The sequence below is a fragment of the Rhincodon typus genome, chromosome 5, assembly GCF_021869965.1.
Source record: "Rhincodon typus isolate 14 chromosome 5, sRhiTyp1.1, whole genome shotgun sequence".
NCBI classification, from domain to species: Eukaryota; Metazoa; Chordata; class Chondrichthyes; order Orectolobiformes; family Rhincodontidae; genus Rhincodon; species Rhincodon typus.
Window position 1 is genome coordinate 83,026,263 of NC_063336.1, and position 24,954 is coordinate 83,051,216.

Below are 24,954 nucleotides of genomic sequence, written 5' to 3' on the forward strand. Positions count from 1 at the left end.
TGTTCACTTGTAGGTTCTTGCCTATCATCCTTGTTCTGGGGGACTACCCCGCGCATACACACATGAGGGGGCTATCACCCATTTACTTGCTTATCTAATTGAGCCAAATAATGAAGTAAAACTTCTCCATGAGGTCAATCCTCACATTACTATTTTTAAACTTCAAACTCTCAGTCCCAGAAGTATCCCTGTTATTCCTTTAAGCCATCAGATGTTATCAATGTGTATGAAAATTAAATAACCGAAATTGCACATTCCGTATGTAGAATTACAAATGAATTAAACATTTTAGCATAAAGGAATACAATTTGTAATGCAAGATACATTGCAGTACTAATAACATTCTTAATAACATCTCATTGACTTTGTACTTTTAATGAATATTTGCGAATCGCCAGTCTATTTTTACCTTTTCCACATGTATAGTTAAAAAGCCAACCACTATTTGTGTTTCATTTGCAAATGTACTTCAGTTTGTAATGATTCATATTGAATTTCATCTGACATTCCCTCTCACCTACTTTACCTGGATGTTGTGGAAAGCTCCAGTAAGAATTAAATGGTCTTGCAGTTTCTAGGTAAAATTAGAAATATATCGTTAAGTGAACATTTTTTGTTGTATTTAATAATTGTTCTGTTACCTATTAAGTGACTCATGTGTTTTTGTGAAGGTTTTCTTGGACAAGTCATTTAGAAATATGCATGATCTCATAAAGTACTCATAGTCACAATTGTGAATGGATAAGTAAACATTGTTATTGATATATTAGACATGGTGTTCATGGAGCAAAATGAAAGTTGTACAGTTTGAAACATGAATTGTTGCTGAATGAATTTTAGCCTGAAGAAGTGCATAAGTTTTCAAGAGACTGGAGATTTTAAGTGCAGGTTTACTTGCAGTAATTGTGCTGATGGGTTATTTTTACAGCTGAAAATGTATCTGTCTAATCTCCACTGTAGAGCTGCGATAAGATTGGCACGGCTGCTTTTCATGGTGCCAAGATGGTGCTTTTCATGCTATTGGAATTGTTGAGACTGTTGGTCACCTTGGTACTCATTTGAGGCCCAAGTTAAAACAATAAGATTGTCACTTTATCAATACGTATTCACAATATGATCTGGAAGTACAATATTGACTCCATGGAGCCATGGTTCCATAAATCTAGACTTAACCCTTATTATCCAAGGAGCAGGAAGAATATATAAGGTGACATATTTGGAATTCAGAGGGAAAAAACAGAGTCCGAGAGTCAATGAGAAACTTGTATTGCCTTAAAAATAATGCAATGGAAAGAGAACACAGGTAAAGTCTGGAAATATTCAAATGGTTTGCTCATCAAATACCTGATTTATCTTGCACCTTCTCCAAACACATGAGAAGTGCAAGAACACTCTGCATTTATTGAAGCAGTTTTCAGGTATTGGGTGTGACCTTTTCCTGTCTTGGAATTCCTGTCTGTTGTTGAATGCCACTTTGTTATCTGCTAGTTTTATGGTCGCAATTGGGAATTTCTGCAAAGAAAGCTGCAGTGTGTTCCATCTCTGCGAAGAGAAGATTTAATGAGTTTTGCTGCTTGAATCTAGATGAGAGTTAGGGAGAGTAAATGTTGCTGGGTCTGAAGTTTTAAGTAACTAGGGACTATTGCCGTGGAGGTTTAGAATATGTATGCTTGTTTATATAGGGAGTGCTGATGGTTGGCCCCCCAGGAACTGGAAAAACAATGCTGGCTAAAGCTGTAGCAACTGAATGTGGAACAACATTTTTCAATATTTCTTCATCAACGCTTACTTCCAAGTATAGAGGAGAGTCTGAGAAACTTGTCCGCCTTCTGTTTGAAATGGTAGGTGTTTGTACAAGTAGTTGTAGATAACACCTGATTCATGACCAATTAGTTTTCAACTTGCAACTTGAAAAAGTAGCTCGTGAACCAGACCCTAAACCACAAAATAATCTGTGCCCCAAACCCTGCACAAAATGTGACAGTAGCTGGTGAAGTAAAATACAGCCTTAACAGGCAAAGACAGAGAATTCTTTAAACCAAAAGGTCCAATTATGCATTCATTCATCTCTCTTCAAAAATGGTAGGTTCCTGTCCTGGCCCCTGACACCTTTGTGGTGAGCATGGAGCTGCTACTAAGATCCTGTCAGATAACGTAAATATTTGTCCCTTTGTACAACTGACAAATAGAGATTCTACACTCCCAGCTGACTCGTTAATCAGAGTGGAACAACAGCTTTCTCCAACATCAAAATTAAAAGTTGCTTACCCCTGAAGTAGAAACCTAGAGATGTGCAACACAAAATAAATCACAGCTTCTTACTTTTTTGTTTAAATATGTCCTTCATTAGACTAAGATTTGGGTGGAATATCAATAAACTGTCTCAGGTGGACAATAGCTGTTAAAGCAAAATCTGATGAAACTTCAATAATTAAAAGTGTCTCTTTTCTCCTAACATGAACTGAGACATGCTGCAATTCTTATCCAGGCACTCAACAGCTTCTTCAACATTTAGGGCAGGCAAACCCCAGATACACAAACGAGTCTCTAACAATACATTAACAAGCCCAGAAGTTAGCAGAATGTACTGCAGCAAAATGCATCAACTTCACAGTTGTTGAAGTGACTAAGACATTTAAATATTTCTGAAAGTATGTCTTCAGAGTCATGGCAAGAAGTAACATGGATGTGATCCCTCTCAAATTATCTATTGGCCTTTGCCTACTCCTTAAACTTTATCCTTTACTCTTTTAAAACTACCATGAAGATTTTTCATTGTTTAATGAAGTGATCAGAATATATTTCAAGTGAAATTATTGGCAATGATGCTGAGGTGTGCATTCCTGCTTCTTGTTTTCGAGGCCAGATTTTATGCCCCAACAACCATTTTCATCGATGAAATTGACTCCATTTGCAGTCGTAGAGGAACTGCTGAGGAGCATGAGGCAAGCAGACGCGTGAAAGCAGAGCTACTTATTCAGATGGATGGTAAGTGCCCCCTTTTTGTTTCACCTCTATGCTTAATGGAAGACCTTGTCCAAATGTTAGCCGGCTATTAAACTATGGAAAACATCACAGCCAACTTTTGTGCTTGCTTATCATTCATTTAACCAACCCTTCCCTACTGAGCAGCAATCTGACTAATGTTTTTTTATTTGTTGCTTAAGGCTGAAGCTATTTCTTGTATATGAACTGAAATTTGGCAGGAATTTGCTAATAAAACAAAGTGCTGGAAATACTCACCATTTTCAGGAGGGTGAATCAATTAAAGATTTAATCAGTTTGATACAAGTAAGGAAGGAGGAAATGGAGATGGAATGGAAAGCAAAGCAAAGCAGGCGTGATTAAAAGACAAGGGCTGAGAGTGCGTGGTCATTGGGGATGTAATTGGAGAAGTAAAGAAACAAAGCTTAGGTCCAGAAGAGATATAAGTAAGAATAGAAAATCATCATCAACAACCATCATCTGATAAAATGGGGTCAGAGGTTATGATAAAAATTGTTGAATTCATTATTGACTTCAGATGGCTGTAAAATGCCTGATCAAAACATGAGATGCTGCTTCTCGCTTATGTTAAGTTGAAATGGAACAGTGTAGGAGGCTGAAAATAGAAAAGCCATAGTGGACATTGGATTGAGAATTAAAATGACAGGTGATCAGAAACTCAGGATCACACTTGTAGATTGAGTGGAGATGTTCTGCAAAGCAGTAACCTGATCTACATGTGTAGATGAGACTACATAATGAACAACAAGTGCTGTCTGCTCAACTGAAAGTTGAAGTAAATAAGTTTACCTGGAAGGAGTGTTTGCGACCCTGGATAATGTGGAGACAAAAAGACAGGTTTTGCTTTTCCATTGTTGGGAAAGAGGAGTTGGAACAATGAGGAATGGATGAAAATATTGCAGAGGGCTCAGTTCCTCTTTTTCATTGAAAGATGTGTTTGGTGGCGGCTTCATGCCAGATGCAGTGAGAAGAGCGGAGCACAATCATTAAATGTGGCGGCAGATGGGTTAAGAGTACACAATTTGGAAATTGAACTTTATTTAGACAACAAAAAAAACATGCCTGAGACAAGCAATCAAACATTTATGGCTTACCTAAATGTTTCCTATTTTCTAACAATGGCCACTGTCCAAAATATGCTTTTTTTAACTGGAAGGTGCGTCGGGATATCGTGAGATTGTGAAAGGTGCCTTGGAAGTACAAAAATTTATCATGCTCTCTCTCATTTCTCTTTATCTTTTTACTTTTTTTATTGTAACTTTTTATTCTCATTTTCATTTTTTTTCTTTGTTAGTTCTCTGCAGCAGAAACCAAATTAAATGTAGAAAATAGGAGCAAGAGTGGGGCATTCGGCCCTTTGAGTCTTCTCCACCATTCATTATGATCATGGTTGATCATTCAACTCGGTATCCTGTTCCCACTTTCTCCCTGTACCTTTTAATCACTTTTTTAGCCCTAAGAACAATAACTAACTTCTTGAAAACATTCAGTGTTTTGGCATCAGCCACTCTCTAGCAGAAATTTCCCCAGGTTCACCACCCTGGGTGAAGAAATTTCTCATCAGTCCTATTTGGCCTGCGTCTTATCTTTAGACTGTGAAACCTGTTCTGGACTTCCCTCTTAGAATTTTATAGATTTAAGTGGAAAGTTTCAATTTGATGCCATTATCTCATTAAGCAAAATAGGTTGCTTGCTTATTTGTTTGCTTCCCTGTATTAGGTGTTGGAGGTGCATCGGAAAATGACGACCCTTCAAAGATGGTTATGGTTCTAGCAGCTACTAATTTCCCATGGGATATTGATGAAGCCCTAAGAAGGCGTCTGGAAAAACGAATTTATATTCCTTTACCTTCAGGTACTGATAACAGTTTAGTTGTAAAGAAGCATTAATGCAATGAGTTGATGAGATAATGCAAAGGTTGAAACCTTTATATCCAGTGTAAGTTTAGGTTTTCCGGTCTTCATTTAGAACTAGAAGAAGCTGTGACTCATCTGTAACAAATAACTTGTCAAATTATTTTGTTGAATATGTGCAATCTACTTTGATCATTTCTGTTCCTTTAGCAGTTTTGTGCAATAGTCGTCTAGATTATAATTCAACTGATGAATATTGTATTAAAAATTTGGATAGGGCAAGAATCACAATTTAACCAAAGTAGTTTTGATTCTGATGAGTGACAGATTGCTTGTTACATTTGGTTAGTGAATGCTACAACTTTAATTTTGCCCCTGTTTAATACATCAGTGGTGAATCCTGAGTTACACTGATTACTATACTGATAATGTTTCGCTAATCGTATATGACAGGGAATAGTAGGAAAATTTTTCCTAGTGTAAGTTGGGGATTTTTCAGTCTTGGCTGTAGGACTGAATAAAGACACAAATTGGTGTCAGTATTCTTACGTAAAAGTCTGGAGACAAATGTCAAAATAGATTTAATGCAAGTTCAATTTTTTTTATTTCAGCAACGGGAAGAGAGGAGCTGCTGCGGATAAACCTCCGAGAATTGGAGGTGGCAGCTGATGTCGATGTCAAAAAAATAGCTGAACAAATGGAAGGATATTCTGGAGCAGACATAACCAATGTGTGCAGGTTTGTTTCAGCACATTCAAGTTATTGATTCCTTCTATCTTGAGACTTTACATTCCTTAGTTGTACAGTAAGAAAAGTTGAAATGTAAAACAATGTTGGTGGAGGGGGAGAAGAGAGAGTTTTTCCTTCCTCAGCTGCTTAATGTTTACTTCTATATATTGGAGAAAAACAGGAGTTCTCTGGAGCTGAATGTTAAACACAGACTAACAGGTCACCCTTCATTTCCTGTTTGTGGAGTTTTGAACAGCACTGGAATAGCATGAAGATACAAAAGTGTGTCTTCTACACGAACATGCGTCAGATATTTACTTGGCACTGAGTCCTTGTCCTTTTCTTCCTCCTTTTCTGTCTTGTGCGCTCTCTCACTTCTTAGCCCCCACACCCACCCATATGCACCCACACACAAACTGTTGGTCGTCTACTTACGCACCTTTCATATACTCACATATCATTCGTACTTAAATATGCATTTATTTATCCTGAACCCATTCCTAAATGTTAAAACATTTCAGAAATGAGGAAATAGACATCAAATCCCCCTTCCTACTTACTGATAATTTCAAATTGGTTGTTGTTCATTGCCCTCCAAATAGTATATAGAAATAATATTCCTCTTTCTCCTATCAGAATCTTTTTTTTTTTAAAAGGAATCCTCTTTAATTCTACTGAACGGAGAAGAGTGTCTCAAGGCCTAAAGGATATCTGCATCACTGTAGATTTTTCTGACATCCTCTCGAATGTATGCTGTCTATTAGTGATAGATATTTAGAGCTGAGTGTCATTTTTCACGTGGAAGCTGATCCTTTGGATAATGTGGTGGAAGAATAGAATGTAGATGAAGATGACAGAACCAGGATAGTATCTTGTTGGTGAGCTACTGGAGGTAATGAGGGCTACATTGGTTCTATCGACCAGTTAGTGTAACTGTACAAAAAACTGTAGATTGGAGGAGGAACCCATGGCACACAGTAATGAACATTAAGTGACTTCAATAGGATCAAGATCAAAAATGTAACTTTCTTGCAGTCCAGATTGACATTGTTGTGAAGAGATGGAAATGCAACCTGGGTACTGTTAACTAGGTGGGGACTAGATAGAAATGTCATTTGGGAAGAAAGCAAAGAGCAAGTACCATGAGGAAGAAAATGATGGAGTAATTTGCATAGATTGTTGGAGAGGGAACTAAATATTAGAGATTGTGGGAATCAGGGTTGGAATATTGAGGATTTTGTAATTCCTAGGAGCAGTCAGGGGTAAGAAAGGAAGAAAAGCAATGGTAAAGGTGCATGGATGGTTTCAAGGTTTTAAATGGAGAAGTGCATGGTGTTAAAGGAAGTAGCAGCAGTGATAACATATGCATTGGTTAAAAATTCCCTGGATTCCAGAATGGTTCCAGTGGAATGGAAAATGCAAACGTAACGTCCTTTTTCAAAAAGGAAGGCAGAATTTGCAAAACTATAAACCTGTCAGTTTAGTGCCTGTCATTGGGAAATTTTTGGAATGCATTAGTAAAGAACGAGTAACGGGACACATGGAAAGTCAAAACACAATCCATCAGAGTCAGCGTAGTTTATGAAGGGTAAAGTGTGTGTTTGGCTAATTTGCTGGAGTTTTTTGAAGATGTAACAATTAAAATGGATAATGATGGACTTGTAGGTCTAAATGACTTTCATGAGACATTTGATGAGGTGTCACACAAGATTAATACGCAGTAGGATCACATGGGATTAAAAGTAATGTAGAATGCTAGATAGAGAATGAGGTTAAATGAACAAATGAAAAAGTACAGCACAGGAGCAGGTCCTTTGGCCCTCCAAGCCTGATCCAACCATCATGCCCTAATTAATCTTAAAAACAAACCTGCCATTTTTCACTCCATATCCCTCTATTCCCTCCCTATTCATGTATCCATCTAGGTGCCTCTTAAATGTCTTCAATGTGCCCCCGCTTCCACCACCTCTTCTGGTAGTGCATTCCAGGCTGCTACCACTCTGTGAAAAACTTCCCTGGCACATCTCCCTTAAACTTTCCCCTCTGACCTTGATCCTGTGCCCCCTTGTAATTGAAACTTTAATCCTGGGAAAAAGCCTCTGACTATCCACCCGATCTATGCCTCTCATAATTTTGTAGACCTCTATCGGGCCTCCTCAGCCGCTGTGTTTCCAGTGAAAACAAGCCTAGTCTTTTTAACTTTTCTTCAGTCAATGCCCAGGAGACCAGGCAACGTCTTGGTGAACTTTCGCTGTACTCTCTCCAAAGCTTCCACATCCTTCTGGTAGTGTGATGACCAAAACTAAACAGTGCTCCAAATGAGGCCTAATGAGGGTTTTATATAGCTGCAACATGTTTTGCCAACTCTTGTACTCCACGCCCTGGGTGATGAAGGCAAGCATGTCATATATGCTTTCTTAATCACCTTGGTTACCTGTGTTGCCACTTTCAGAACTGTGGACCTGCACATCCAGATCCATCTGAATGTTAGTGTTCCTAAGGGTTCTGCCATTTACAACATAATTCACACCTAAATTTGATCTTCCAAAATGCATCACCTCATATATTTGTCTGGATTAAACTCCATATGCCATTTCTGTGCCCAAGTTGCCAATCTATTTATATCCTGTTGTGTACTTTTGCAATTGTTGGCACCATCAGCAACTCCACCAATCTTCGTGCATCAGCAAACTTGCTTGTCAGACCACCCACATTTTCCTCCAGATCACTTATATATGCTACAAACAACAAAGGACCTAAGACTGACCCCTGTGAAACAACACTAGTTACCGTCTCCATTCTGAAAAAATCCTTCCACCACTACCCCCTCTCTCCTATGACCAAAACAATTTTCTATCCATCTAGCCAGACCACCCTAAATCACTTGTGATTTTAGTTTTTGTACCAACCTGCCATGTGGGACTTTGTCAAATGCCTTACCATAATCCATATAAACTACATCCACAGCCCTTCCCTCCTCAATAATCCTCATTACCTCTTCAAAAAATTCAATCAGGTTGGTGAGACATGACCATCCCTGGACAAAACCATGCTGCTTGTCACTAACTTGTCCATTTTCCTCCAATTGTGCATATATCTTGTCCCTCAGTATCTTCTCCAAGAGCTTCCCCACCACAGACGTCAAGCTCACTGGCCTATAGTTTCTGGATTATCCCTGCATCCTTTCCTAAACAAGGGAACAAAATTCACTAATCTCCAGTCCTTTGGAACTTCACTTGTAGCCCATGAGAATTTGAAGATATCTGCCAATGCCTCAGCTGTTTCCTCCCTTGCCTCTTTAAGTAACCTTGGGTGGATCCCGACTCGTCAATCTTAATGCAATTTAAGATTCCCAAAACTTCCTCTTTCAATATGTTGACATTATCTAGAGTATTCACATACTCAGCCCTGACCTCAACATTAGTCATGCCCTTCTCCTCGGTGAAAACCGATACAAAGTACTCATTCAGGATCTTCCCCACTTCCTGTGGCTCTACATATAATTTCCCTCCTATGTTCTTGAGTGGGCCTACTCTTTTCCCTACTTACCCTCTTTCTCCTAACGTACTAACTCTACTCCAAAACCTTAGATACAGATAAAAAGCCTTTGGATTCTCCTTGGCTCTGTTTGCTAAAGACATTTCATGGCCCCCTTTTGCCTTCCTAATTGTAAATTTAAGTTCCTTCTTAATTTCTCTGTACTCCTCGAGGGCTTTGTCAGTTTGTAGCTGCTTAGACTTGTCGTATGCTCCCCTTTTTCTTTTGACCAACCTTATAATTTCCCTTGTCATCCACGGTTCCTGAATCCTGCCATTCCTATCCTTTAGTTTTGTCACTTTTTAGTCAGTTGGTCTTTAAAAGCCTCCCACATGCCAGAGGAAAATTTGCCCCCTGTTTCTGGTTCGCGGGCTGCAATTAGTAGTTTGCCACAGGGTTTGGTCCTTGGCAGTGACCCTATTTACAGTCTTTATTCCTGAATTGGATGCAGGGATAGAATGTACTATAGTTAAATTTGCAGATGATATTAAAATAGATGGGAAAGTAAGTTGCAATTAGGGAATAAGAAATTTCCAAATCATATGGATCATTTAGGTCCTTTGAGTATAGGAGTCGGGAAGTCATGTTGCGGTTGTACAGGATATTGGTGAGGTCTTTTCTTAATACGGTGTCCAGTTCTGGTTGCCCAGTTATAGGAAGGATATTATTAAGCTGGAGAGGGTTCAGATGAGATTTACCAGGATGTTACTGGGAATGGAAGGTTTGAGTTATAAAGAAAGGCGGGATAAGCTGGGACTTTGTTCACTGGAGGTAGGAGGTTGAGAGGTGACCTTACAAAACTTCTTATAAAATAATGAGGGGTGTAGATAGGGCTAGTGGTATTTGTCTTCCCCCTAGAATTTCAAGGCTGGGGACACATTTTTAAGAGGAGAGAGATTTAAAAAAGACAGTGGCAAATTGATTTTACACCTAATGTGGTTCACACGTGGAATGAACATCCTGAGGATGTGGACACCATTACAATATTTAAAAGATATTTGGATAAGTACATTAATAGGAAAAGTTTGGAGATATGGGCCCAGAGCTGGTAGGTGGAACTAAACTAGTTTAGTTTGGAATTACGTTTAGCATGGACTGGTTGAACCTAAGGGTCTGTTTCCATGCTATATGACTGTCTCTATGATAATGAATGGGCCAAAATTTGGCAGATGGAGTTTAATGTGGATAAGTTAGGTTATGTATTTTGGTCAAAGAATAAAAAGGCAACTTTTTATCTAAATTTCAAAATGTTTTGGTGCAGAAGGATCTGAGTGTTCCTTGTGCATGAACTACAAAAAGCTAGTACTGAAGTGCAGCAAGTAACAAAGAGGCAAAATAGAATTTTGGCATTATTGCTCAAGGAATAGTGTATAAACCTAGGGGTGTGTTGTTGCAATTGTGCAAAGGCATTGATGAAAACACATCTTGAGTTCTGTGTGGAGTTTGGCTATCCTTAGTTGAGGAAGGATGTAATTGCTTTGCAGGAAGTTGAGAAAAGGTTCACTTGGTATTAAAGTCTTGTTTTATGAGGAGAGGTTGAGCAATTTAGGTTATACCCACTAGAGTTTAGAAAAATGAACGGAGATGAAATTGAGGAATGTACGATGCTAATTGGAGACCCAGAGGAGATGTTTCCCCTTTTGGGGCAATCTAGACTGAGAGATCGTAGATTTTGGCTAAGAGCTGGCAGATTTAAAACAGGTAAGGAATTACTTCTGTCAAAGGATCATGAATCTATGGAATTCATTACAAAGTGCAATGGATGCCAGGACACCAAATGAATGTGAGGAGGAGGTAGCTTTTTAATTAGTAAAGGGTTATTGGGTGCAGGCAGGAAAAGGGAGTTGAGGCCATGATGAGGTCAGCCATGATTTATTTGGATTTCCAGAAGCCCTTTGACAAGGTGCTGAACAGAAGGCTTCTAAATAAGATAAGCGCCCATGGTGTTAGGAGCAATGTACTGGCATGGGTAGAGGATTGGCTTACTGGTAGGAGGCCGAGAGTGGGGATAAAGGGGTCTTTTTCAGATGGTGATGAGGAGAGTTCTTCGGGGGTCAGTTTCAGGATCACAAATGTTCCAGTTATACATTAACGAACTGGACGAAGGAACTCGGCATTGTTGCTAAGTTTGCAGATAACCCAAAAGTGGAGGAACAGGTAATGTTGAGAGGCTGCAGAAGGACTTGGACAGGCTAGGGGAGTGGGCAGAGAAGTGTGCAGCTGGAATACAATGTGGAAATGGTGAGGTTATACACTTTGGTAAGAATAGAGGTATAGACTATTTTCTAAATGGGGAAAGGCTTCGGAAATCTGAAGCACAAGGGGCCTTAGGAGTCCTCGTTCAGGATCCTGTTAAGGTTAACCTGCAGGTTCATTTGGCAGTTAGGCAAATGCAATGTTAGCATTCATTTCAAGAGTGTGGATGTACTGCTGAGGCTGTACAAGGCTCTGGTCAGACCACATTTGGAATATTGTGAGCAGTTTTTTGGGCCCCATATCTGAGAGAGGATTTGCTGGCCTTGGAGTGGGTCCAGAGGAGGCTTACAAGAATGATCCTAGTGAGGAAGGGCTTGTCATATGAGGAGCAGTTGAGGACTTGGTGTCGGTGTTCATTGGCGTTTAAAAGGATGCTTGGGACGGAGGGGGTGGAATGTAGGTGGATCTGATTGAAAGTAAGCGAACACTGAGAGGCCTGGGTCAAGTGGACATGGAGATGATATTTTCACTAGTAGGAGAGACTAGGGACCTGAGTGTGAAGGGATGATCCTTTAGAACTGTAATGAGGTGGAATTTCTTCAGCCAGATGGTGGATAATCTATGGAACTCAATGCTACAGGAGACTATAGAGGCCAAGCCATTGAGTGTATTTAAATCTGAGATAGATAGGTTCTTGATCAGTAAGTGGATCAAAGGCTATGGGGAGAAGGCAGGAAAATGGTGTTAAGAAACATCAGCCATGATTGAGTCTGCTCTGCCATTCAATGGGCTAAATGGCCTCATTATGCTCCTACATCTTATGGTCTTATGATCATATTAAATGGCAGTACAGGCTTGAGGGACTAGAGTGCCTAACTGAATACCATAACTCTTGCTGTCTCTAACTGAATTCCATTTTTAATTTTCTGCAGGGATGCCTCCATGATGGCCATGCGACGTCGCATTCAAGGACTAACTCCTGAGGAAATAAGAAATATATCCAGGGATGAGTTGCAGATGCCGACAACCATGGACGATTTTGGAATGGCCCTGAAGAAAGTTTCTAAGTCTGTTTCAGCTGCAGACCTGGAGAAGTATGAGAAATGGATTGCAGAGTTTGGTTCATATTAATCCAAATGAAACATATTTTAGTTATTACTAGCTAAATATTATTGGGGTCACTCAGATAAGACAAGATTGACTTCTTAAATCACAGGCCAAAAATGAATACTTCCAATGTCCTATTCAAAAGTCACTTGCTGTAAAATCCATACATCTGTCTATTGTTTACCTCTTACTTTTTAGAATTGTTTTTATTTAAACAGGCGTATTGAAAAAACCAAAGTGAAGATGTTGGAGAATCTTGCCAGTGGAATCTGTGTGTTTTTAAGAAAAAAAATCAAACCAGTTCAAAGAATTCTGTTTAATTCTAACATTGCTTTTCTTTATTTATCTAAGTTCATCTTTTGAATTGTTTTATTTAATGTCCCCAGGGAAAAAAATTACCTGCCAGCATAAGTTAATATTTAGATTTATGCTGAAGCTAGCATAAGTAATAACTGTCAAGTGCTTCATCAAATACACCCATTAAATGAATAAGTCAAGGGACTAAATTATCAAGCTCATTTAGTTGAGTCAACTCTGTTTTGTTTTCAATATTTAATTCTAGTTAGAAGTAAATGAAGCAAGTGAGTATTAATCAGAATTCTTTGAATTTATATTTTTAATTGCATTTGACAGGCTTCTCTCATGTTTGTAATGGATTAATTTCTAATAATCTCCTTCAAGTGCATTAAGTTCTTTGCAGCATGCTACAGAATGAGTAAAATGGAAAGATGAAATTTCCTAATACTATTCTTAATTCTGATTTTTGTTTATTTCCTTTATTTTTTTTGTCCTGTTCTTTATTTTACTTATTACCTTATCCATTCCTTCCTTCATCTTTGTAGCTTCCGTTCATTATTTGTGAAGTTACTCTGTAAAGTACAAAAGCTGTAAGAATGCCAGAAAAATATGAACAAGATATTACTAATAAAAGCATTCAATGCCTCTGCTTTTCTCACATGCTTATGTGATGCAGTTGGAACTGTTGGCAGTATTCTTACTGCCATGTGTGCAAATTGACAATCTGCTCTCCCCATTTTCTCGTTATATTTAAAGATAAGAAATCCACACAGCAATGACTCGACCCTAGACCCTGGTTTTAAAATTAGTTTAATACTTACCTATAGAACACATTCCCACCATGCTCATGCAGCTTTTAAGTTGTTGCATCACTGCTCCGAAATTATCACTAGGTCTTATCAAGTCTGTTATCCTGCAGCAAATGGTTTGACCACAAGAATAGCTGATTAATTGATTTTATATTCACTTAAAATGCTAATTTTGTTTCATACAGACCACAACTTCATAGTTTTGTACACTGTCAAATTTGAATAAAAGAGGTTCAGTTTGAACAACTGTCATGTGAGATAATGTCTGAATTACAGTAAATATTCTTTCACGGTAAAATAAGAATGATTTTCTGAATGTGGAGAAAGATTAGGTTAGATTGACACCAACCCTATTCCTGTGTTGGGGAGAAATGTGCTATGATATTGCTATTGATCTCATTAGGTAACATACGGTACAATGAAATTGTACCCTGTTTCCAGAAGGGTCTGATTTCTTCATTATTTGAATGTATATATTGTCAAATGGAGAAACTTCATCAGTGGGTTTCCACTGTTGTCACTTAAATCAATTGAATTAAATCATTCTTGTCCTTTTCCACCTTAACTTTTCTCCAGGAATCCTGATGTGATAGTTGGCTCACCAAACCTACATTCTTCTATTTAGTGTGTGTGCAGATTGGTAGTATGGTTTAATTTGGACAAGATATAAGTAAATCACTACAAGATGAATATTTTGAGTGGCTTATTGGATGCATAGTTTTTGGTTGCTCCGAAGCAAGCAGGCATTCTTTTGGGAAATGTTTGAACTCATTCCACCTGTGCCATGGCTATTTACTGCATTTATGAAGGAATCTAACTTTCATTAAGTATGAATATCTGATGTACCATGTCTGTACTTAAGTGACCTGAAGTTAATGCACTGAGAATCCTGTATTTGTACTACATTGGCATAGTTGCCATCGTGTGTGGAAGTGAGAAGAATGTCCATTTGCCTTTCCATTGATCCCCAATCTCTGGCAGAAAACATGAAGATACATTCCAGAATAACCGACTTGTTAATAAGGCAGATATTTGCTTTGAAGAAACTACATAAATGTAATTCATTCACCAGGGCAAAATAGTTTGACTAACCAGAGCCTAAAGTTAATGTACATTCTTATTTGTTTTCTGCTCGTGGTGTTGTTTATATTGATCAAAAACTGAATACAGGATAATTTTAAATTATGTTCTTGCATACACAAATAGATTGTGCAAGATTTTTGAAAAATTGAATTGAGAGATTATTCAAGAACACTAAACCAGTTTTATATCAAGCTTATAAAGGGTAAGATAGGGAAGGCAGATAAACCAAGGGTAAACTGAAAGAATGGTACAGTCCATGTTTTAAAATAAATAACATTTTTCTGCAAAAGTTTATCCATCTGTGTATTTGATGGTCCATTACAGTAAAAGTACAATTCAGTCATATCAGACTCAAAATATTAACTCTGCTTCTCTCTCCACAGATGCTGCTAGACTTGCTGAGTTTTTTCAGCACTGTTTCTTTCATTATAATGTTGATTTGCTAGTCACTATTACATCTGTGCCAGTTAGATATTCATACTCCTAGCACTTGGTCTAAATGATTTTTCCATTTACCCTTAATTCCAGTACATTGACCTGTGCTTCAAAGAGCGAATAATTTATAGATTTTATACAAAATTAAACATTTGTATTTCAGTTCTGGAAATACATTTTATCATGTAAGTAAATAACATAAATAAAAGAACAATTGCAAACATTTTGATGTGCTTTTATTCTCTACTTTTTTAATGACTCCTTTATTCTGCAAATCTTGACTCTGCTTGAAAATGATGTCATCAAAACCAGTACCCAGAAATACATAACTATATCACAACTAACTCATTTAAGAGACAGATTACACAATCAAAATAAGCTATCCCAGTACAGTTACAACTCTGGCATCCGTTCTATGTCTAATTTGTCAATCTACTCAAATATCTCAACTCTTCTCAACTCCAGACAATATAGGCCTAAACTGCTCAATTTCTTAATAAAACAGACCTCTTGTCTCTCGAATCAATGCAGTGAACCACCTCCTGAACTGCCCCAATAACAACTACAGCCCTGTTCAAGTAATGGGACCAAAATTGTACACATTACTCCAGGTGCCGTCTCAGTAATGCAATGTACAGTTGCAGCAACACTTCCCTACTTGTATACTGTACTCCTTTGGCAATAAATGCCAAAATTCCATTTGCCTTTCTTATTAGCTGTTTCATACTCGTATTCCACAAGTCATGCAAAAGGACCCCCAGATCCTTCTGTATTGAAGCTTTCTGAAGTTTCCCTCCATTTAGATAATTAGTTGCCTTTCTATTGCTCTGACCAAACTGGAAGGCCTTCCTGCTCCTCTGATGCTGCTTGGCCTGCTGTGTTCATCCAGCTCTACACCTGGTTATCTCAGACCTCATAATTATCTACATTTAAACTTTGCCACATTTTGACCCATTCACCTAATCTATATTTGTAAATGTCTTGCATTAACCTATTGTGTCACTTTATCAAATGTCTTCTGGAAGTCCAGATGTAAATCTACAGGACCTCCGTTAGCCATATTGCTTGTTGCATCTTCAAAGAACTCTCTAGCAAATTAGTCAAATATGATTTACCCTTAATAAAACATCAGTCAACTCTTAATCATCAGCAAAGTGATGCAAGCTTGAATGCTGTCAACAACGCTCAGCAATAACCTCACTGATGTTCCGTTTTGATTTTATCAAGGCAACTCAGATCCTGACCTCATTAGAACCTTGATCTAAACGTGGACAAACCAGCTGAGCTCCAAAGGTGAGTGAGAGTGACTATACTTGACATTAAGACAGAATTTGACTTGAGTGCTGCAATAGGGAGCCCTAGCAAAATTGGAGCTAGTGGGATTTGGAAAACTTTCCACTGGTTATAGTCTTGTCTAGTGAAAAGGAAAATAATTATCTTTGTTAAAGAACAATCATCTCAGTCCCAGGACATCAGTGCAGGAGTTCCTCAATGTGGTGTCCTTGGTCCAATCATCTTCAGCCAACCTCTGTCATAAGGTCAGAAGTGAGCATGCAGTCATCAACAGACATAATATTCAGCGCTATTCATAACTCCTCAGATACTGAAGTGGTCTATTTCAAATGCAGCAAATGGTAAATAACATTCCAACCATGCAAGTTCCAAGCAATGGCTGTTTCAAACAAGTATTATGACCCCTGCTGATGGTAATACTAGAAAAGTCTGGTCCTAGATTCCAAAATCTTGGAATCCTGTCTCTAACAACAGTGTCGCTACCCCAACAGACTGCAACAATTCGAGAAGGCAGATTACCACCACCACCTTAAGGACAATTAGAGGAATAAATATTTGCCCAGTCTGCAACACCAACATCACATGAGCGAGTGTAATTTCTAAAATGCCAAAAGAATCATTAAAGGTGTCTGTGACAACTCAAAAGAAGTTTGGAGGTTTCAGAAGTATAGAAGATCCAATTAAAATATAACTAGCCAGTGACCAATGTGACATTTTCGGTCATTTGGTCTAGAGATGTCACCTTGTGGATAAAGACAGGCATTGGGTTTTCAATTGATTGATCCTGGTTGAGACATTGAAGAAAATCTTGAGACCAAGCTGCTAAAACTGTACTAACGTGGTGTCTTAATACTTGCACAAATGCAGGAGCTCTGGTTACGCAGCTGTGGGTGCAGATACATGAAGGACTATCATCAAGCTAATGTGTTACTGCTGTTGTTTTGTTACTGCTTAATAATTTATGATATTTGAAGACGAAAACCATATTATTGTGCAGCTCTGTGAAACACAATTAGATCAATGGAGACAAAGGAGTAAAGTGCTAACTGAGGTATTCAAGAAAGAGTACTCTATTCACTCCATAAGTGTGTTTTGGTATTTCCCCTAGATATCTGAGCAAGCAAAAGCTTTTGTAGGGATTGAGGGAACTGGATTCACAAATAAGTATCTGATGTACAAAAGAAACTCCTATATATTTAGCAACTCCCTTCATGGCATTAACACCATATTAACTCCATATCACATAAAGAAGGCAGTTTGGAAAACCTGCCACTCATCCCACTGGTGGAAATACGGAATTCTAGAGTTAGAAAGAATGATCATTCAATTGCACCCTCTTGTGGATATTTGTGTATGTATCCTTCAATTGTTTCGAGAATAAACTAGCTTGTTAGATGTTGCCTATGAAGACATTAACAGGCAATTTAAATAGTCACATTGCTGGAAGACAAAAGAGGGATTCTTTATTCCACTGGCAACAAATCTTTATATGTGGTAATAGAAAAGTGTAGCTTAGAATAAACTATTTATAATGAATATTTGCCTGCTGTTGCAGATCCATCAAGATATTGTTGTAGAGCTGAACTCTTGGCCTCTAATCAGTTGGGTAATTCATTCAGTGGCCTATCAAACTTAGGGATTTTTCCCAGCTGGTCTCCTGCCCCTGTCGGCTAACTCTACTGCCACTTCCCAGCTTCCTGGCTAAGATCTGAACTATTCATGGGCCTGGGTTTTCAGTGCCGACCGACCAGAATAGAACTCGGCTCCGATACCTAGCCCCTGCTCTTGTATCTATGAAGCTATTCTGTGTTGGGGTGCTGCCAGTCATTCTGGATAGATATCCAGCCATTGCATGCCTGCTCTAATTCACCTTTTCTGGCTAGCTAGCATCAGAGGCTTCCTGCTGTAGCCCTAGCTTTCAGCTCCTTCTTTGTCCCTTTTCCACAGCCTCTCATTCTTGCAACCCCAGCTTACCAAAGACATTTTCCCTTGCAGGAAGAGGCCATGAGGAACTGATGAGTATGCCCACACTATCACCACCTGCTGTTGGAAGCCCAACTATTAAAAGATTCAGTTCTTGTGCTGATTTGATGCAAGTTTCTCCAATTGAATTTTATTTTGCCAGGGACATGTACAATCCCATTCCTGTTGCCAACTGTGATATCTTTGCAGACAAAAGACCATACCTTCACTTGAACTGCATGCTTTTCCAAATGAGCAGCACCTTCTTCAGCCAGACATCACAGACCTTCAGAGCTGAAGTAAGTATGTAATTTAAAGTTTTTGAGAAGATTTATGTTTGATTGTAGACATTTCGTCACCAACTATCTATATAAGACTTCTTCCTTATTAATCTTGAACCCTTTTAGTGGCAGTGTTTCCTGTTCTATCACATGACTTGGGCAGCATCTTTTCTTGTGTAAAGATAAATGCAAAGCATTCATTTAGTACCTCAGCCATGTCCCCCACTTCTACGTGTAAATCCCTTTTTGATCACTGATCGTCCCTAGTCTCTGTTTATGTTCCTATAGAAGGCTGGGATTCCCCTCTAAGTTAATTGCTAGTCTTTACTCATAATTCTTCTTTGTTTCTCTTTTTATTGCTTCTTCACCTCTCGTCTAAACCTTAGTAATTCTTGGTTGTCTTGTATTTTCTGCCTTACACCTGTCACAAGCACATTTTATAACATTAATTTCTACTTCCTTTGTCATGTAGGGAACTCTGGATTTATTCGTCCTACCTTTCCCATTAGAGGGAATATATTTTGACTGCACCTAAGCTGTCTCCTCTTTGAAGATGGCTCATTGTTTGCTTATTGTTTTTCCTGACAACCTCTTGTTTTAGTCAATTCTGCCCAGTTCTGTTCTTGCCCTAATGAAGTCAGCTCTCCACCAATTGATTTGTATTACTTTGGATTGTTGCACTTTATTCTCCCCCACCACCCTGAACCTTATGATACAATAATTACTGTGTCCTAGATGTCCTAACTGGCATTTTAACCATTTGGACCACCTCATTTGCCATGACCAGGTCCAACAATGCATCTTTTCTTGGACACACTCTGCTGTAGGAAAGTCTCCTAAACACATTCTAGGGGCACTAACTCCTCGCTGCCCCTTGCACTACAAATATCTTAATATATATTTGTGTAATTTAATTCCCCATATTAACTATTTATAATGTTGGCATTTCTCTGTAATTTCCCCAAAGATTTGTTCCTCTACACCTTTTCTACGTTAATGGTCTATTGACTACACTAAGCATTGTAATTGAACCCTTTTTATTCCATAGCTTTAGCCAAATTGAGTCTGTTCTTAAAGAACCATCCTCTTTCTTCGACACTGCAATGCCTTCCTTTACCAATATTGCTACTCCTTCTTTCCTCCCATTTTCTATCTTTCCTGAATAACCTACACCCAGGAATATTTAACACCCAACCTTGTCCTTCCTTGAGCCAGGTCTTTCTTATCGCCACAGCATCATATTTCCACATAGTAATTTGCCCCTGTAATTCTTCAGTCATACTTACTATGCTCTGTGCATTCACAAACACGCACATTAACTTGGTTTTGGATTTTGTTTCTTTCTCCCCACTCCAACTTTACCTGTTAACTTGCAATTTTCAAAACCTATTATTTCAGAAATGGCATGTTAACAGTTTTCTTTCTCCACAAGTCCTGCCAAACCTGCATTCATAATTACAGCATTTTCTATTTACATTCCATATTCTCAGCATTCTAAGTAAAGATTTTTCCCTTGAATTCTACATTTTATTAGGACTATCTTTTATTTATGGCCCCTCATTTTGCACTTCTGAAAATTGAGAAAATAGTGCAGGAATCCTTGATAAGAAAGTAACTGCAGACAAGATAGAGCAAGAAACTGACACAGTACTGACTAGATAGCCATTTTATTTCCATGATCTCAACCTCTTCAGTATAAAGTTGCTTTAAACATTATACAATGTAGGACAGAATCCAAATCAGAGGATAAAAATGAAGGACTTTCACATCTTTGAGTGGCAGCTGAATTTTTGTTGAACCTGACTGGAGATTCAGGAGCAGCTTATAGCAAAATAATGAAACAAACGCTGCATTAGAAAATAAATGAGAAAAGAATTCTTCTGCAGAATTCAGACAATGAGGTTAGATTAGGTTGAACAAACTTCAATAAATGTTTGACTTGTAAATTTTAAAAATGAAAACCATTTATTTTGTTCTCAAACTGTTACCATGAGTATCATAAAGTATAGTGCAGGTACTGATGCAGCACTGGAACAGTACCAACAATATCTGTGGAAAACACTAGATTACTCTGACAGCCCTGGGACAATACATACAGGATAGCGGTGATACACAACTAGGACTGCACTAGCACAGTTTGGGATACTGTTGACATTTGGACGACACTTACAGTCTGTGGGCTGGCAGAGTCTGGAACAGCAGTAGAACTGGAACAGGACTGGCACTGGCGGGGACAGTCGGGGAGTATTGGTAGTGTGCAGCTGTACAGACTGAGACAGCACTGGCACTGTCTGGGAAAGGATATGGTTAGCATTATTCAGGCTGGGTCAGTATTGGCATATGCTGGAGCAAGTGTTAGCAAATTCTGAAACAGTACTGGCACAGTGTAAGTTAATATTGGCATGAACTGGGATATGTCTGGTACATTCTAAGATAGTTCAGACCAGTATTGGCATGCACTGGAACCGTAAAGGTACAATTTTGAACAGATCCTAAACAGTCTGTGATACAGAAACATTACCTAGTGATTGAATTAGACTGGATTAAATTTGGACTATATTGAGGGAGGTGGGAGGGGAGCAGAAAGAAATGAGTATATTTGGATTATGAATTAACATTTAAAATCAAAATGCCCTCAACTGTGCTGTAACATTACTGTTTTCTTTTTATGTTCCTATTCTTCAGATCTCCTCATTATTGTTTCTAATGTGGAGAGCATTTTTATTTTCTCGCTTTGAGTCTGGATCTTGCTGTTTCTTTGTAGTTGGATGGAGATTTTTCATCAAATGGTTTAAAGGCAAGTTGTGGTTCTCTTGATGGAAAATTTCTCTCCATCTGCACTAAATGGAGGTGGGGGAGGGGAAGACCAGTTTTCATCCATTTTCAAAAAAAAACTGACATTCTTGAAGTCCTGTTCATTTCATTCTGAGAGTTTCTGTAACTGTATAAACTGGCAGTTCTGAGGAAAGGTCACTGGACCCGAAATGTTAACTGATTTTTTTTTTCTTCATAGATGCTGCCAGATCTGCTGAGCTTTTCCAGAAACTTCTGTTTTTGTAAACTAGCAGTAAATCGGTAGATTGTGTACCATTGAATTCACAGGAAATGTTACAGGACTTGGAGAGAATTACATTGTACCTTCGCAAAATCTCAGGTCAATTGAACAAAAACCAAAAGGTATGAATAATGTATGTTATAAGGCATTGTACAATAAGCACACTGTCTGATGTATCTGGAAACATGTTCTACGTGTTCTTTAACTGCGTGAATTTCAACATAGAAAACAAGATTAAGGTGCCGACGCAAATTTGCCACTGACAATAAGTTCTTTAAAAATCCCCCATAAATTACGCAGAATTGTATAAGACCAGAGAGGAGGTGTTTGCAGCCTTGAAGCGCATTAAGATGGACAAATCCCTGGGCCTGATCAAGTCCATCCTCGGACATTGTGGAAGGTTAGGAAAGAAATTGCAGAGGCCCTTGCAGAGATTTTTGCTTCATCTTTACCTACTGAAGTTCCAGAAGACTGGAGAATGGTTAATGTTGTTCCATTGTTTAAGAAAGGTAGTAAAGTCTGGCCAGGAAACTACAGGCCAGTGAACCTGACATCAGCAGTAGGTAAGTTATTGGAGAGGATATTGAGGCACAGAATCAACCAATGTTAGGATAATTAAGGTCTGATTAGGAATAGTCAGCATAGATTTATGCGTGGGAGGTTTTTTGAAGAGGTAACCAATAGGATAGATGAGGCTAGGGCAGTGGATGTTGTCTATATGGACTTTAGCAAGGCCTTTGACAAGGTCCCACGTGGCAGGCTAGTCATGAAGGTTAGGTCGCATGGGATCCATGGAGAGCTAGCTAATTGGATTCAAAGTTGGCTCAATGATAGGAAGCAGAGGGTAATGGTTGAAGGTTGTCTCTCGGACAGCAGGCCTGTGACTAGTGGCGTGCCACAAGGGTCGGTGCTGGGACTTTTGTTATTTGTTATTTACATAAATGATCTGGATGTGAATGTACAAGGCATGCTTAGTAGGCTTGCGGATGATACAAAATTAAGAGGTATTGTTCATAGTGAGGAAGGTTATCAAAAATTACAGAGGGATCTTGATCAGATTGGGAAGTGGGCTGAGGATTGGCAAATGCAATTCAATACAGATAAGTGTGAGGTGTTGCACTTTGGAAAGTCAAACCAAGGTAGGACTTATACAGTAAATGGTAAGGTCCTGAGGAGTGTTGTAGAACAGAGGGACCAAGGAGTACAAGTATATAGTTCGTTGAAAGCAGCGACACAGGTAGAAAGGGTGGTGAAGAAGGCATTTAGCATGCTGGCCTTCATTGGTCGAGGCATTGAGTATAGTGGTTGGGATGTTATGTTACAGTCGTATAAGTCATTGGTGAGGTGGCACTTGGAGCATTGTGTACAATTTTGGTCACCCTGTTATAGGAAAGACATAGTTAAACTGGAAAGTTTACGAGGATGTTGTCAGGACTAGTCGGCCTGACTTATAGGGAGAGATTGGCCAGGATAGGACTTTATGGCTTGGAATGTAGAATACACCTTATTGAGGTGTATAAAATCATGAAGAGCATAGATAAGAAGAATGCATAAAGTCTGTTTCCCAGGGATGGGGAATTGAAAACTAGAGCACATAGGTTTAAGGTAAGAAGGGAAAGATTTAAGAAGGACCTGAGGGGCAACTTCTTCACGCAGAGTGGTGCGTATAAGGAATGGGCTGCCAGAGAAAGTAGTTGAAACAGGTACAATAGCAACATTTAAAAAACATTTGGATAGATACTTGGATAGGAAGGGTTTAGAGGGATATGGACCAAATGCGGGCAATTAGAACTAGCTGAATGGGCACCATGGACAGGCTGAAGGGCCTGTTTCCATGCTGTATCACTCTGACTCAATTATCCAGGTTCAGGCCTCTTGATGCCCAACACGTACATTCCTGACTCCCACACATACTTATCTAGCTTCCCCTGAAAAGCATCATGCATGGTTTCTTTCCTCAACCTTTCAACCAGATAATCTTGGTTATTCATGGGTAAACAATTAATGATAAAATGATGTATGATCTTAAAATACTAAATAAGGCAAAAAGGATGAAAGGTTGAGATTATCAAACATGCAATCAGATGTCATGGTCTGTGAATTAATGTACTCGAGGGATGAACTTTAATGTGTGAGCTAAAATGTTTGTAGGGCGGCCTTCAGATGGTGAGTTAAGGTACAAGATGGATGGATTTCAATGGGAGAATAGACTGCAAAAGGGTAGGATCCTGAATGGGAATCTCATTATCTAGAACTACAGAAGTTACAATACAGAAACCCATCATCTGGTCCAAACCAGTTGCATCAGTGTTTACTGTCCACGTAAGCAGTCCTAATCTTCTTATTGAAAAGCGCTCATTTCCTTTCATTCACTTTTCCGCTGTTACTAACCAATACAATATGGCAGATCCTACCTAAACCACTAACCCTGGAAGTATATTCAACAGCGTCAAAAGAGCTGTCTTCAAATAGAGAATTAGAGTTCTGGAGGAGAGTTCCTTTACCAGAGCCTTGGAGTTTGACTGGAGAATTAATTATCATGAGGGATGGGTTTTGATGGAAGTACAAAAGGGATCAGAACAGAACAATTTATGTCCAGACATGAATTGGGCTTCAAGAGAAGATGTGATGTAAAAAAATGAGAGTTTAGGTACCAAGGGATTGGATTTGATTTTTTTTTTGCCTAGTGATGGGACACTGTTGTGCTAAGGACTGCTGTACTCTCAAAACATAGAAACATGAAATATTTACAAACATTGGTCTCAGAATGGAGGAATAACAGAACAGATAATATCCATAAAGCAAAACCATCAGTAACCAGGAATATTCTTCAAAACCCCTCTACAAGGACAAGCAGATATACCAAAGTACAGTAAAAAAAAAAATTCAAAGAAATAAGATTTCATTCTGATGCATATTTTATCCCTGTTAATGTTGAAATTCAGATCCTTTGGTGAAAAGCACTGAAGTCTGAGGATCTCCAATTCTATCTTCAAATATTCATTGTCATGTAGAGCCACTGTTTTAAAAGTACAGTAACATTAGTTAAACAGAGTTCTAAATTAAATAGGTCCTGATTTTTGCAACAAACAAGCAAAATATCAGCAGCTAAAATTAACAAAGTTAGAAGCAATCTAAGATGAGGAGGAGAAGATATTGAGAGGGCAGAAGAGAAGGACAGTGGGCACAGGGACAATGTACTCACTGGGCATGAGAAGCAGGGACCCAACTGGCTGCGTGTTCATGCAGTGACATTTAAAATGTGTCATTTACATTGAAATCCCGCACAGCAGAGGGATAAAAAATGTGAT

At 38.7% G+C, this 24,954-nt stretch overlaps 2 protein-coding genes across 7 annotated transcripts in view; one reads left to right on the forward strand and one right to left on the reverse strand.

The window, feature by feature from the left end:
* Positions 1 to 15,273, forward strand: part of LOC109918208 (katanin p60 ATPase-containing subunit A1) — a 41,481-nt gene extending 26,208 nt beyond the window's left edge. For all 6 annotated transcript variants that reach the window (XM_048596561.1, XM_048596560.1, XM_048596563.1 and 3 more), the window contains 5 exons: positions 1,683 to 1,841; positions 2,862 to 2,988; positions 4,726 to 4,860; positions 5,471 to 5,597; positions 12,254 to 15,273. In XM_048596561.1, the coding sequence (XP_048452518.1) occupies positions 1,683 to 1,841; positions 2,862 to 2,988; positions 4,726 to 4,860; positions 5,471 to 5,597; positions 12,254 to 12,452 (747 nt within the window). In that variant the 3' untranslated portion in view covers positions 12,453 to 15,273. The remainder of the gene's footprint in view (positions 1 to 1,682; positions 1,842 to 2,861; positions 2,989 to 4,725; positions 4,861 to 5,470; positions 5,598 to 12,253) is intronic.
* A 4,966-nt stretch (positions 15,274 to 20,239) lies between these two features.
* The window catches only part of LOC109918207 (calpain-9-like), a 71,074-nt gene continuing 66,359 nt past the window's right edge, over positions 20,240 to 24,954 (reverse strand). Inside the window, exon 20 of the mRNA XM_020518107.2 lies at positions 20,240 to 24,662. Within this exon, the coding sequence (XP_020373696.2) occupies positions 24,636 to 24,662 (27 nt within the window). The 3' untranslated portion in view covers positions 20,240 to 24,635. The remainder of the gene's footprint in view (positions 24,663 to 24,954) is intronic.